This window comes from Enhydra lutris, unplaced genomic scaffold, assembly GCF_002288905.1.
Source record: "Enhydra lutris kenyoni isolate GAN:26980312 unplaced genomic scaffold, ASM228890v2 scaffoldscaffold71, whole genome shotgun sequence".
NCBI lineage: Eukaryota > Metazoa > Chordata > Mammalia > Carnivora > Mustelidae > Enhydra > Enhydra lutris.
The window spans coordinates 1,175,491-1,192,112 of NW_019154155.1; the positions used below are offsets into that span (position 1 = coordinate 1,175,491).

Sequence of the window (16,622 nt, forward strand, 5' to 3'; positions counted from 1 at the left end):
TTGGAAGGGGAGGTGAACCATGAGAGACTAAGGACTCTGAAAAACAATCTGAGGGTTTTGAAGGGGCGGGGGGTGGGAGGTTGGAGGAACCAGGTGGTGGGTATTGGAGAGGGCACGAATTGCATGGAGCACTGGGTGTGGTGCAAAAACAATGAATACTGTTACGCTGAAAATAAAAAAAAATTAAAAAAAAAGGAATGAAGTATTATTCATGCTACAACAGTGATGAATCTTGAAAACATTATACTAGATGAAAGAAGCCAGTCACAAGGACCACATATTGTGTGAGTCTATGTATAGGAAATGTCCAGAACAGGCAAACATATAGATATAGAAAGTAGAATAGTGTTCACCTAAGGCTAGGGGGATGGAGGGATGGGCAGTGACAGATGAGGGATCTGGGGGTTCTTTTGGGAGGAATGAAAGTGTTCGAAAATTGATTATGCTGATAGTTGCAAGACTCTGTTAATATAGTAAAAGCCATTGAACTGTACATTTTAAGTGTGTGGATGAATGATCTGTAAATTATATCAATAAATATGGTTTAAAAAAGTTAATGAAGACTTAATTTCATAATATAGCAAGTAGTCTGGAGAAAAGAATGCTCACTACATAGTAAATAGATTGTATTTGGGGGATCATAGATCATCCTCAAAGTATAGAATGGGATCTGAACCACTGTAGTAATAATGATGCAAATCCAGAACCAGAAATACCATGGTTGTACTAAATTAGTATTTCATAGAAATTATATTGTTAATGTCAAGTATTAAACTAATTTTCTAAACTTTCATTTTTAGCATTTTTCTCTGAGATTCATGAAAATTTTCAATCTCATGACATTTAACACATCCCCCAGCATGCACGTGCACACACACACACACACACACACACACACACACACACACAGACAACACCCTCACATTCTCTATAAGGAATAAGCAATTACTGTTATTTGTGCTTTCTGGGTAGGACAGAGGACTAACTTAAATAAAATAATCTTTGCCAATTTCCTTAAAAGCTAATGGGACTGAATTATTTAACTGCTCACACCTGGTGGAGATTTGGGCACTAATAGGTTTAACACATGTTCGAATTTAAAGGTATTGTCTACATAACAAGCAAGCAAACTACATCATCACAAACTCTCACTCACCATTATGAAATCAGGTGTAGTGACAACCAGTGTTTCCAGGTTCCTACTTTGTAAATTCAGCCAAAATGTGTCATACTAAATGTAACTGACCAGGTTTATGTTACCTACATAGTGTTCTTTATGTTTTAACTTGTATAATATGAAATCTGTTAATGCAAGACATTAAAAATAAGTAGAGAGAGAGAGGATCATCATCCCTACCATTTTCTACTAACTACAGCATTTCCCAAACTTGTCTGTATGTTAGAATTGGTGGAAGACCCAAACTTGTCTGTATGTTAGAATTGGCAGGAGAAGGGAGTTGAGGGAAATTGGAAGGGGAGGTGAACCATGAGAGACTATGGACTTTGAAAAACAACCTGAAGGTTTTGAAGGGGCAGGGGGTGGGAGGTTGGGGAGCCAGGTGGTGGGTATTAAGGAGGGCACGTATTGCATGGAGCACTGGGTTTGGTGCAAAAACAATGAATACTGTTACGCTGAAAAGAAATTAAAAAAAAAAAAAAGAAAAAAATCCCACTGACTAGGAAAACAAAACAAAACAAAACAACAAAAAAAAGAATTGGTGGAAGAATTTTTTTTTTTTTTTAAGTTCCAAAGCCCAGACCATCCCCAAACCAACTGAATCACAATCTCTCTGGTTAGGCCACAGGCATCAGTAGCTCACGAAGCTCACCAGAATATTCCAAAGTATAGACAAGTTTGGTAATTGCTGCCCTAGTACAAGTGCAAACAGGCAAGGAATGATGATTTTCCATATTTCAAAAATGTTCTCATTGTTTTTAATGTTTTACTATGCTTTGTATTCTATAGTATTAATTCTATTTCTAGTGATTTACAGCTAATGAAAATTTTATTCTAAAAGGTTATTAAATTATTTAGAACTTGGGATATATTTTTCCTTCTTAATTTATTTACAGTGGTGTCACTGACTGCTCAATATCACAATTTTTTACCCACTTTGAGTTCTCTGAGATTGAGGGGGTGTTGTGCGAGTTGCAGCTGGGAATGTCCAGCATCTGTAGTAGTATAGGCTCTTCGGGCAGGAAAGTAGGAGTGGTGATGGGGGCAGGGATCAAGACCTGGGCATGAGATCCTCACAAAGAGGTCTTGAAATGTTCTTTTGCCATAGAAGCCCATTGTATGGGAAGGCCATTTGCAGCTTGGATATATATAAACCAGGGACTGTAATTTTACTTGTATGATGGTTTCTTATCAGATAATCTTAAATTAGAAATTCAATGTGACTAAATGGACCCCATTTTATCATGTATCACCAATTATTTACAACATCACTAAAATATTTATACACTAGTTCTTCATGATTTTATTTTGCATTTTTCTGATGACTAATGATGTAGACCCTCTCTCATGTGATTGTTTGCTTGGGAGTTTTTTCCAAAGTCCTTTGCCCTTTTTTTAATTGAATTATTGTCTTAGGGAGTTGCAAGAATACTTTCTAGATAAGAGTCCTTTTTCATGTGTACATTGTAAGTTTTTCCCTCAATCTATTCCTTGACTAATTTTCTTAATATTATTAAAATCAGAAGTATTAAATTTTAAGTACAATTTATCGAAACATTTTCATGGTCTATGCTTTTCTTTTTGTCCTAAGAAATCTTTGCCCTACCCCAAGGTTACAAAGACTTAATGCTGTTTTCTCTTAGAAGTTTTCTCTTTTTAGGTTTTATGTTTAGTTTTCTGATCTGTTTTAATTTTTGTTTATGGTTTGATGTAAGAGTTGAGATTTACTTTTTGCATATTGATATCCAATTGTTATAGTACCTTTTATTGAAAAGATTATGCTTTTCCCATGAAATTATGTTGACATCTTTGAGACTGTTTGTATGGATCTATATCTGAAAACTGTTTCACTGATCTACATGTCTATTTCATTTGTCTGCATGTCTATTCTTGGACCATATTGTCTTGACAACTATACTTCGTATTTAAATCCTGAACCAGGTAGTAAAACTTCTCTGAAAAAAATTGGCTATTCTAGGTCCTTTGAATTTCAATATGAATTATTAAAAATCAGCTTTTCAAATTCTAACTAAAAATACTGGGATTTATATTGCAATTGCATTTAATCTATAGATTAACTTCAGGAAAATTGGAAAATTGATATTTTAACATTACTGAGTCTTCCAGTTCATAAACATAGTATATATTTCCAATGATTTAAGTTGTCTTTCATTTCTCTCAGAAATGTTTCAGAGTTTTTAATGTACGGTCTTGGCACATCTTTTGTTAAACTTATCCACCAGTGTTCAAGTTTTGAATGCTACTATAAATGATTTTTAGATCTTATTTTCTAATTTTTCATTATTACTATATAGAAATGTTTTATTTCTTACAATAACTTGCATCCCATGTCCTTGCTAAATTCACTATTTGTTCTAGTAGCTATTTTTTGCTTTATTAGGATTTTCTATATATATAACAATGTTGTCTATGAATAAAAATAGGTTTAGTTCCTTTCCTTTCATTTATTTTTTCTTACACTGATGCAGAGTCTATGACCTCCAGAACAATGTTAAATAAAAGTAATGAGTGTGGACATTTTTGCTTTTTTCCTCCTAGGAGGAAATAATTCTTTTTACCATTAATTATGATGTTAGCTTTTTCATAGAGGTCTTTTTCCTTTTCTTCTGGGACTCCAACTACACATCTGTTGGAACTCTTGATATTTTCTCACCTCTCTGTTCATTTATACCATCTTTGTTTTCTCTTTTGGTTCATTTTTAGTTTCTTTTGCCATGTCTTTAAGTTCACTGATCTTTTATTTAGCAGTCTCTTGCAGTTAATATCAAATCAATGACATTTTCCTTCTATGTGTTAATACTCTTACATCTCTAGAAATTCTAATTAGTTCTTCTTTACATCTTTCCTTTCTCTCATTTTTTCAAATGCCTGAGTGTAACTGTGATACTTAAAATAGCTATCTTATAGATTTTTCTGCTAATTCCAACATTTCTGTTATTTCTGTGTTGGTTCTATTACCAATATTCCCCTGATTATGCTTATATTGTTTCTTCATATATCATACTTTTATAATGGATACTGGACATTATGAATTTTATGCTGCTGGATGTTTTCTGTTGTGTACATTTAAATATTTGGACTTTGTTTTGGCAGGTAGTTACATTTCCTATGAATAGTTTGAGCCTTCTAAGATCTGTTTTACTTCTTTGAGTCTAGAGTATCTTTTACTATAGAAGTAATTTAGTTCCTATACAAACATTAGCTCTTCTTGGATATCTACTGAATGCTTCATATATTAAATGATGTCTCTCTATTTTGGCCCATGGAAATTTGAGTAAATCTCAGCTTTGTATTAGATCTGGCAATTTTCAACTTACAGTTCTGTGGTAATTTGGTATTCCAAATTGCTTTTTGGTGACCTTATGAAATTTCTCAGTATATGTATGCAGACTGGCATTCAGCCAAAGACTTATGAGGATCCCATGTGACTTTCTGGAACTCATTCTTAGCATTGTTCCCTCATTTCCAGTGTTCACTTCTGCAAATTCCAGCCATCTTGGCCTCTCTAAAGTCCAGTGTCTGTCTCATCAACTCACTCAAAATGTTGACCCACCTTTGGGTTCTTCCTCTCTGCCACGACCAGAAATTGCCTCCAACTATGAAGTCAGGGCATTGGTAGGTCTCACCTAATTCTTTCCCCTTCTCCCAGGGATCACAGTCTTGTGCTGTTTTTGGCCAGTGTCTGAAAAATTTATTTTGTATGTTTTGTTCAATTTTCTAATTGATTATAGCAAGAGGGAAATGACTGTTTCTTCTTAACAGGTGGAGGGAAAAGTCCTGGTCTTGCTAATTTTTTTTCTTTTGTCACTAGTCTGTCATGTACTGAGAAAGGTAAGTTAAAGTCTACTACTTCTACTAACATATTTGATTTCTCATAATTTATAGTTTAGAAATGTTTGTTATTTGTTGCACCAATATTTCTAGTTGTTTCATATGCATTGCAACTGTACCATTTGGCATTACAAATTTCTCTTCTTTGTCTTGTTTAGTTCTTTTCAGCCTCAGTATCTTCTTAATATTACTATCATTTTTGTGCTTTTAATTTGTATTTTCATTGCCTGTAATTTACTTTTCAAACTTTATGAATTACTTTTTTTTTTAAGGCCTGTTGTTTTTATACTGCATAGAATTGGGTTTTGTTTTTGAGACACAATTAGAGAGTCATTTTTTTAAAAACGGGTTTTGTTTGAAATCTCATTTGACTTTGCACTTCCTATTTTAATATATTTTTCTAATCTTTATGTGCTTGGATTTCTTTGTGGGTTTTTTCTGTGTTGACTTCTCATATTCAGGAAGGTTTGAATTTTTTTCTTAAGCTTATTTTTATTATAAGTTTATATAGACAGTGCTCTGTTTCTTTGAAGAAATTCATTGGTTTCCAAGTATGATAAAATTATGTTTCCCTAAGCATGATACCCTCTAGTTCCAGCCACGTTGTCGCAAATGGCAAGATTTCATTTCTTTTGATGGCTGCATAGTATTCCATTGTGTATATATACCACATCTTCTTTATCCATTCATCTGTTGATGGACATCTAGGTTCTTTCCACAGTTAGGCTATTGTAGACATTGCTGCTATAAAAATTCGGGTACACGTCCCCCTTCGGATCACTATGTTTGTATCTATCATGCTTAGTGAAATAAGTCAATCGGAGAAAGACAACTATCATATGATCTCTCTGATATGAGGGAGAGGAGATGCAACATGGGGGGTTAAGGGGGTAGGAGAAGAGTAAATGAAACAAGATGGGATTGGGAGGGAGACAAACCATAAGTGACTCTTAATCTCACAAAACAAACTGAGGGTTAATGGGGGGAGGGGGGTTGGGGGGGATTATGGACATTGGGGAGGGTATGTGCTATGGTGAGTGCTGTGAAGTGTGTAAACCTGGCGATTCACAGACCTGTACCCCTGGGGCTAATAATACATTATATGTTTATTAAAAAAAATAAAAAAATTATGTTTCCCATCTTTCCATCTCCCTTCCCTTTCTTCTAGCAACCCATAATCTTGAACATGGCATACCTTTACATAAACTTGTAATTCCTTGATTGTTAGCTTTGAATATTCTTTATTGACTCCCAATTATAGATGAGAAAATCTGCAAACTTACTTGACTTCCCATCTAATTAACTTGTACCCCTGGATATTACATAAATTACATCATTCCCACATTGTTTGGGCATTGAACAATTATAATTAGATTGATCATTCTAGCACTGTATTGTTTTTCATTTTTGCTTTAATTCTATAGCTAAATATATCAAATGCTTAAAAAAAGTCTTTTTGCTCTGGCTTCACCAATCATTTCTTTTTTGGCTGGTTGTAATTGTTTTTTTTTTTTTTAATTCCTTGGTGAGTATACTTCATCTAATAAATTTTGGTGCTCTTCTAGTAATTTGCTTTCAAACAATTTTCTTTTTCTTTGGTTTAAAGGTTTTATTTTAATTAATTAACTAATTAATTTATAGTGTGAATGGGGGGAGGGGCAGAGGGAGAAAGAGAATCTCAAGCAGACTCTGTGCTGAGCACAAAGCCCAGCCTGGGGCTCCATCTCATGACTCTGAGATCATAACCTGAGCTGAAATCAAGAGTGGGATGCTAAACTGACTGAGCCACCCAGGAGCCCTGGTTTCAAACCCATTTCCAACACATATATTAGACAAATTTATAGTAACCACACATCACATAGAATTTTTTCCTGTAGTCTCTTTTAATGGATGTTGTGCCTGCTTCTTTTATATCATTTCCTCAAGAATTTAGATTTTTCTTTCCCAGCTACTGGAAGAAGGTTCTTTTAAGGAGAGCAGTTTTGCTGATATTTCTGAGGTTTGCTGCCCTTGGCCAGCCTGATACTTACTTTGTGCCAGTGCTTTTATCATCACCCAGCATAGTTTCTGCTCACCTTCGCTGCTTGGAAGCCCTCATTAGCTTTCTGAGACTGTGGAGTTTTGTCTCATAGTTTCCCTGACATAGATTCTGTGGAGGTTTTCTCTTTTTGCATCATTGATTTAGTATAATATCTGGAAGGAAAAGGATTTGTTTCACATCACCATGTGCAAACCAGAAGTTTCCCTTTATCCAACAAAGCTTATAATTTCTCTCTTCCCTTTGTGAATATGTGTCTGGACAACGTGACTCAGTACAGCCTTTCTATGCAGTTTTCTCCCTGTTTCTAGTCAATTACAAGATTATTCTCATCCATACTATCACCCCATTCCCATTAGAACTCACCAAGTTAGGTCTCTACACAATCCAGACTCATGATTGTTACTTCCCTAGCTGGTTTAACCTGGTCCACATATTTACCTATAAGTTTCTCTCAATGAGATGCCTTAATATTCCACTACAGATAATTTTAAGAAAGGGTATGAGACTTGTGTTTGTTTTTGTTTTTTAAGATTTTATTTCTTTATTTGACAGAAAGAGAGATCACAAGTAGGCAGAGAGGCAGGCAGAGAGAGAAGGAAGCACGCTCCCAGCTGAGCAGAGAGCCCGATGTGGGGCTCGATCCCAGGATCCTGAGATCATGACCTGAACCAAAGGCAGAGGCTTAACCCTCTGAGCCACCCAGGCGCCCCGAGACTTGTGTTTTTTAGTGGGTTCTAAATCAAGAGAAAATGGAGTAAGTGAGCTTCTGAATTGGTATTAGGATCCAGAATTTACAACCTCAAATTTCCATATCAACCAGGACCAGAAGCACAAGTATATATTTGGGAATTTTTAAAAAGTGAAAATAAGTGAAAAAATCATCCTAATCTTGAGATAGTTTTAAGCCTTTATACAGAATGAAATTCATAAGTTATAGCAGACTTAGCAATAAGAGAATATGAGATTCCACTGTAAATTTAAATTATCTGTTAGGTTATTTTAGTAATCCTGGAAAAGAAAAAGAGTGAAAAGTGTGTTTTTAAAATGCTTAAAATCATCGCCTTGTTTCCTAACAGCACTCATGAGATTGTTCAGACTTTCAATTTGCCAGACGGTTTATATGTATGTGAAACTAGGGCTCATAATCATATTCATGTACTCTTTGCAATTTATTTACTCATTTTTTGCTTAATATATCTGTGGAGAGAGTAAGAAATGGAAAAATGTCATAATCGTGACAGGCAAAGCAAGTATTATTGTCACTTTAGAAATATGACCAATAATTGAGAAACATTTTTGGTGGCCAGTATGGGTTTCTTTAGCAAAAACAAATTCCAATCTATTGTTTCAGACTCAATAAAGGTAAAAAAATGACTTTTTTATTTTTCAGATATGGTCTTACAAGGGGGTTACACTACAGACTACTTGTTTCTTGGAAATTTTATTTATACGGTAAGATCACCCATATGATTCAATTGCTTTTTCTAGTTTTTAATTGGAAAATTCAGGTATTATAAGGATGTCATAGATTTTAAGTCTCCCTCATGCTCCAATATCTTTTCCAAGAAGGAACTATTACAATGGTTGCATATGCATGTGTGTATATGTGTGGGAGTATATATACACACGTATATGTATAACTTCTAGAAATATGAAATACATTTAACAAATGTCTATGTCCTCCCTTTTTTTGTACAGGTAGGGAGGTACGTTCCATATCTTGTTTTTTCACTATACAATATGCCTCATTGATGGCTTCAAGCCAGCCCATAAATATCTACTTCATTCTTTCAGGGCTGCTTATGTGACTAACTCACCACTATTTATTTAGCCAGTCTCCTAGTAGTGGACATTAAGATTGGAGTCCTTTGCCATTACCAACAATCCTGCAAAGGTTATCCTTTATGCCCACAAGTCAGTATATCTGTAGGATAAGTTTCCAGGGGTGTAATTGCTGGATCAGAGGGTATTGTAAACTTTGAAAATCATTACTAAATTATCTCCCAAAGAGGTTATTCTTATAACATCTAGTTACGAGAATATCAGTTTCCCCAAACCCCTATGGGTGGTAGGTAGTCTTATCACACTTTCTGATCGAGTGGTAAAATTGTATTCTATCATAGTTTTTGCCTTGAAGAAAAACATATTTGCATGAAGTGAGAAAACACTTTCATTTCTTCTTTTGTGAAGGCTTGTTGAATTACTTTAGCAGTCCTATTAGTTTGCTGGTCTTTTTATTACTAATTATTCATAGATATTTATATGTTAAGGATATTAATTTTTTTCTCATATTTGTTACAAAAATATATTCCCAGTTTTACATTTTCACCTTTCATGACATTTTTGTCATGCATATATTCTTCCTATTAGTTTTATGTGGTTACATTTATTGATATTTTACTTTATGGCTTCTGAGTTTTGTGTCTGCCACTAGTTTCTTGCTCATAATTCTAAAAAATTATAGATGTATATTTAATTTATGTTATCCCTTTGGCATGGAAGTAGAAACATATTCCTCTGCATGTTATTCCTTTTTGTTTAACAACGTATTTTGGAACAAGAAAACTAAAAACCATTTTTCCCCATGTTTGCTTTTACGTAAGAAGCAACGTATTGGCATATTGCCTCTTTTCACTTTAGCTGGTTGTCTTTATTATTTCCTGTTACTGGGTGTAGTTTTAACTCGATATTATATAGGCCCAAACATCAAGTGTGGTTAGATAGTAGTTTCTTACTTATTTGGACATATGCATACAGCAAGTTTCCTTCTTTTCAGACCTCCTCACATACAGATATGTATGCATATATACAAATGGATATGCAGTCCTTGTTAAGATGCGAGAGTAAATTGATCTCATGGAATCTCTCTCTCCAAAGGCGGGGGGAATATAGATAATAAAACCACCACTAACAAATTATAGCAAAATAAATTTAGCACAGCAATTAAAGAAGGAAAGGGGACTACACCAATGCGAAATACCTCAAAATGAGATGCCAAAGGAGAAATGGTAGAGTTGGCAGGATCAGCATAGTGAGATCATTAACTCAGCTTTGCTGATACACTGTTTCCATGCCAGTGGGTCGGAGGAAGTACTAGGCCCAAAGATAGTGCCTGGAGGGATACAGTAAACCTGCAGGGAGATAGAGGCCACCCTAATGTTTTCAGGGAATTAAAGAAGGCCAATGGAACTAGAGCACAGTGTGAACCGTGTGTTGGGAAAGGGAGGTTCAGGATAATGGCAAAGATGAACTTGGAGCAGTAGGTAGAGGCCAGGGCCTTGGCAACTTTAAGGTTTTGGAATAGTTTAGATGAGGTGATGGAGGCTAGCTAGAATGCTGAATCTAGAGCTAGGGAATGAACATAAAGTCTGCTTCAAAAGCAGGATCTTAAACACCCAGTGTATATCACATATCTGTTGTTGCACGGGAACCCACATTGTGACAAAATCAGACTTAATGAAACACCGAGAGCTTTTTTTTTTTTTTGAGACTAAGAATAAGATGAAAAATAAGACAGTTGCTCAGTATTACCACCTCTTTCCAACATTGTGGAGGAGTTACTAATCAACACAGTAAGAAGATGAAAAAAGGAGCACAAGCCTTGAAAAGGGGAAAAATTGATTTTCAATCAGAGATGATATATGTGTATATACAGAAAAAGCAAAAAATTCTACAAATAAAATATTACAACCAATAAAAGAGGTTGGCAGTTTGCTGGCTATTGGCCAATGCTTTAAAAACCAATTATATTTCAACATACCAGCAGTAAATATTTAGAAAATTAAGAAAAATTATATACTATTTTACCATAGTATCCAACAAAGGAAAAACACAAACAAATTTAACAAATGATGTCCAAGACCACTGAAGAAAATTATAAGACTTTATTGGAGACATTAAGAACATCTAAATGGAGAAATATATCATGCTCATTAATTGGAATACTCAAGACTATGAGGAAATCAGCTCTCTTCAAGTTGATTTATAGATTCATTATAGTTCCAATCAAAAGCCCCAGATGCCTGATGGGCTATTTCTAAAATATATATATATGAAATGCAAAAGGCCAAGAATAGCCAAAATGCTCTTTATAATGATTTCAATCTACCCTGTTCAGCTGTGCCTTTTATCAATAGCACTTGGGTTTCTAATCAGAAAGAAATCTTCCATGCTATTTATAAAGAATGTAAATATATATATAATATAAGCATGATTTTTGTCATATGTTAAAGGGCTTCTACATATGAAACATTAATTAAAAAGTACTACATTCTCTCCTCAATTAAAACCTAGCAAAACCTATGAAACCAGAATTCAATGGACATGGAGAACAGGGATTCGGTGAGGGGAATTGGGGAAGAGGGAGGTGACATGAATTCTAATGGAAATTTTAATACATTTTTCCAATCTGTTTCCGCTTCTCATCTCCTTGCACAGTACGTAGTTGTTACTGTCTGCCTGAAAGCTGGTTTGGAGACACAATCTTGGAATAAAGTGAGTATTCTTGAGGGTACTTCCTCAATCCAGTGTAGTTGTTTGCATGTTGATTTACTTCTAAGGTTTGGAAAAGTGATAAGCATTTCTTGTCTTCCTATTTTACCTACCCTCTGTTTTGCATATTCAAGTGATGATTTAAACTGGATGGTGGCATATTAGCAATCTAATGTCTTAAAATATTCATTTCCCTGCCTTACATCTTAGAAATAGATTCAATTTATCATGACATTAGAGATTCTTACATTAGCATTACATGAGATCCTTAATTCATTATTATTATCAAGGAACAGAATTATAACAGAAAATTTAGCAAATACAGAAAAAGAAAGAAATACAAATTGCCCATACCTTTCAGTATCAATGACATGGACACTTTGACTTTTGTTCTATTCTTTCAGTCTTTGTTTTATGTGTGCTTGGTTTGGTTTTGTTTTCATAAAAATAGAATTCTAAGGTAACTAATATTTTGTAATTTGCTTTTTTTCACTTAATACTAGATCTTCAACATTTTTCTATATCTTTAATATTTTTATCTTATTTAATGACTATATAATATTTTATCACCTGGATGCTTATTTACATTATTTTTAGAATAATTGTTCTAACTTCTGTTACTGTAAATAATATATAATCAGTACTGTTATGAACACAGATGTATGTGTCCTTAACAGACATGAGTAATAATTTCCCTAAGATATTCTTAAAAGTAGAACTTCTGATAAGGAGAATGTTTTTATGAACTGGTCAATAACTAAAGTGAATCTATATGTACATGTACACATATACACCCATAAACAAATTGCTTTCCAAGTTGTAATCAAAAGTTTATGAGAGAAAATGAATTTTTATTAGCCTATCACCTCTGGAGAGCTTCGATTATGTAGTATATCATGTATTTCTTCTCCAATGCAATCAACATAGAGTTCTCACTGCTCCTGTCCCCAACGGAACATCAACACAATGTTGGGACTGAAGTGTTCTGAACAAAAATATTTTATTAGCAATACATAAGGCACACCAATTGTATGTATTATACTACCTTAGATTACATAAATAAACGATGATTTTCTATTCCTCCTTTTAATTATTGCTAAATTCTCTTCAGTAAGAGTGCTCCTTTGATCCATGACCACCTACACTATCTACATATGGTGAATATCATTTGTGAATAAGGTAGTATTTCAAGGCCAAAGCAGACTTAACAAAACTTTTCTGGCCTACGAGCTACGAGGCTCCTGCCCTCCAGCTCACATATTAGATAGGAAGGAGCCTGGGGACTGGGGCAGGAAAGAAAATGGACTGGTTCTCACTTTCGGTCATAGGCTACTTTGCCCCGTGGGGAGGATCTAGTACAGGCCAGGCTTCTTCACTGGGGATGAGAATGCTGGCAGCCACTGTTTAGGTACAGAAAATGAGTCAGGGCAGAGGGAGATAACAAAATATATCTCAGACCAGCAATGGTGGCTCGTTCTTGCCTCCAAGGGGATGGTCCCGATGCAAACCTACCTGAAAATACTCTTTAAGCCACAAAAAATGCCTTGTATTGCAACTCATGTGTTAATGCCAACAATAAAGGAATGGTTGCATGAAAATACACTGAAGTGTTTGAAAAGTTTAAAGTTCACAGTCTTGATCTGATTCTCTTCTCCATCATCTCCTGCATAGTCATAAGAGAGAGTCCTCAGGAGACCAGTTTTATTTAATCAGAGAAATCCTCTGAGTAAGAGATTATTTCTAAAGAGCGTAAAAACTACCTCTGAAAATGACTCAAAGAAGAAACAATAAATACTCTGAGAAGTAGCAGATGGGTTTTTTTCCCTCCATATTTTTGCTGTTCAGGTAGGATTAAGTAGCGAGTAGTACCTAATAGAATGAGAGCACTTGAGTCCTTTATAAATCATCTCTCGACTCACTGATTTGTACACAGATGGTAACTCTGAGATGCCCCGCTCAGCCAGGTTTAGAATGCAGGTTTCTATTAATTTTCCTTAGGATTCTTCTGCTAACACAAATCATACACGGAAACAGATCAGATCAACAGAAGGACCTACCTCCTTAGCATTAACTATTAAGAAAGTGTCACAGTTCCCAGCTCCAGGTACAGACTGTGATCCCTCAACCAACATCCTCAATCTGAATGACATACATCCTTGATACGTGCAGAAGACTTCCAGTTTCAGTCAATCTAAGAGTCACAACTTCTGCCATTGATCCAGAATTATTAATGCAGAATAGATATGATAGGGTCAAACTTTTTCTGTTCCAACTTTTTTTCTGAAGAGATCTTTGTTTTAATAAGTAGACAGAAGCAGAAGTCTCATTGAATAACCTATGAATTGTATGAACCAATTCTGATTGAGAGTTGACAGTTTCCCTGAAGACACTGAATATCACTTGGCTTAGGTGACAAGATAGTTGGTTTAGATGCTTTAAACAACGGCTTCTTGAATCCACAGCAAAATATTCTGAGAAGGCTCTTAGAAGAAAGGAAGTCTCAAGCATTAAGAAATCAAAAGAGTTTTCTTCTTATGAGTACATATGACCTAGACAAATGATTTTGTCAGTTGATAGTCTTTTTTTTTTCTTTTAAATGGAAAAAGTTGAAGTGTTTCTGTAATATTTTTCTTTCTGCAGTTTAGTCATATCGCCATTTGGGGAAGCATAATTATATGGCTGGTGTTTTTTGCAATTTACTCTTTCGTATGGCCCACCATTCCTATTGCTCCTGAAATGGCAGGACAGGTTAGTTTTATTAATTGTCAGTGGTGAGTATACTTTACAACCCTCCTGAAAACCTATGTTTGTTAATAATAAAAGCTTATGTTATCTACTCTCAAAGTAATTTGAAAAGAAAATAGAAAATCAATGCAATTAGAAATAGTTGGTGATCCAACTAAATTCTGGTTGATGTTTTAAATATTATTTTAACTAAAATCTCATTACTTCAAACTATATAAGTTAACTATGGTTTCCAAAATGTTTACCTTTTGTGCATAACTGATAAAAGCTATAATCACTTCAGAATCATCTAAAATTGCTAATATTGTAATTATGTTTTTTCATGTAATGTACTATGTGCTATTTAGTACTTGGAAAGGATGCACGGCAACTAAGAAAACATTATTTGAAATGTTTATGCAGAATAGACAATTCTTGGAGCTCCGGGAGCTCCAGCTTCTAAATATTTTAAAGTCTCTTGAAACTGTTATTTTGCTTATGTTAAACCTCAGAAGTGATACTTTTTAGATTTTTATAATTATTTACATATTTCTAAATTCGACTTTGTCTATACTTATAATGTGGGATTAGGCCTATGGCACTTACAAAATGGATCACAGAATTACGTGATTGTAGAACTAGAAATAGCCTTGGTCCAAAGTCAGTCACTTACCAAATAGAGGAACACTGGTCCAGAATTGCCCAGTTCAATCCCTGTCTGTCTACCTGTCTGTCATACTCACTGTCTTTCTCTGTGTAAATAAGAGATGACCCTTGTACCCCTGGCTTAAGTCAGCCCAATTCTTAGGAAATAAGAATTTTAAGAGACTTCCTGTTTCGGCCATGATTAAGTGGCCAATATTAGAAAAGTCTGACAAAAACAACTCTAAAAACTGAACAAGATATAAGAATTATTTGAAGACATTGGCTAGAAACCAACAGAGTAATACTTGAGGATATGATTCTTGAAAGAAGGGAAGCCTTTTTCTTCCTTATCCTAGCATCTTCCCTAGGAACATTTCTCAGTTTACAGTACAAGAAGAGGAGCCCAAAGTTAATGCAGTGATCTTACTGGGAGGGGGAGGTAGAATTCAGAGTCTCAGGCTGCTGAAATGCCTGTACTAGGGACAAAACCCTCAAGAAGATGTAGCCATAGAGAAATGAGAGGCATAGGCATGGTACTTTGACAGGGCCAAGCATAGTTTATTTTGCCATTAACTATCATGGCCTTATTCCCAGCGTGTAGTACTCTCTTCCAACTTGAGGCATTTACTTCTAGGGCACAGCTTCTCTGGGATCTCAAGAAGACACTGGATGTTCACCAAGGGCATTCCCATTTGGCAAGTCTTAAAGTACAATCTCTCTCTCCCAAATATTGGGTGGGCACCAAGTCTGGCTTGATTTTTCAGCCTGCTCTCTGTTTTCTGCTGAGTCTCTTAAAGTCTCAACCTATACATGCACTGTTTCAAAGTCAATCCAGGGGCACCTGGGTAGCTCAGTCAGTTAAGGACCTGTCTTTGGTTCAAGTCACATTCCCAGGGTCCTGGGATTGAGCACCCTATCGGACTCCCTGCTCAACTGGGAGTCTGCTTCTTCCTCTCCCTCTCCCTCTGCCTGCTGCTCCCCCTGCTTGTGCCCTCTCTCTCCATCAAAAAAAATAATAAAATCTTTTAAAAACTTTTAAAGTCAGTCCAGGAGGTAAGGGCAATTGACATACTTTATATGTCAAAGAGGAAGTTGGACATTATGAACTAAATGAAAATGAAAACATGACATGTTAAAATTTGTAAAATGCAACTGATGTAGTACTTAGAGGGAAATTTTTAGCACTATATCTGTAAAAAAGAATGTTTTCAAATAAACAGCTCTAGCTTCCACATTAAGAAACTAGAAAAACTACAAATGAAACCCAAACTGAGAAGAAGAAGGCAAATAATAAAGATAAAATGACCAAATTATACAATGGGCAAAATACTCAAATAGATACTTTACCAAAGAATATATATGACTAACAAAGCAAATGAAAAGATGCTCAACAGCATTCGTTGTGAGGTAAATACAAATTAAAACCAAAACGAGACAGCAACACACAACTATTAGCATGGATAAAATTATAAAAATGTCAATACCAAGAGTGGATGAGGCTGTGGAGCTACTGCAGTTCTCATATGCTGCTCATAAGAATGTGAAACTGGAAAGCCGTTTGGCAGTTTCATAAAAGTGTCATGTACATACACCGTCAGACCCCGTCATTCTACTCCCTGTGAAAGCGTATGTTCACACAAAGACTTGAATATGAATATTCGTAGCAACTTGGTTTGCAAGGGCCAAAACTAG

General features: G+C 35.1%; 1 protein-coding gene across 1 annotated transcript in view; it reads left to right on the forward strand.

Annotated features, from left to right (window-relative positions):
* Positions 1–16,622, forward strand: part of LOC111159894 (phospholipid-transporting ATPase IB-like) — a 197,253-nt gene that overhangs the window by 167,410 nt on the left and 13,221 nt on the right. The window contains exons 35-37 of the mRNA XM_022522564.1: positions 8,461–8,522; positions 11,508–11,564; positions 14,202–14,309. Of these exons, the coding sequence (XP_022378272.1) occupies positions 8,461–8,522; positions 11,508–11,564; positions 14,202–14,309 (227 nt within the window). The remainder of the gene's footprint in view (positions 1–8,460; positions 8,523–11,507; positions 11,565–14,201; positions 14,310–16,622) is intronic.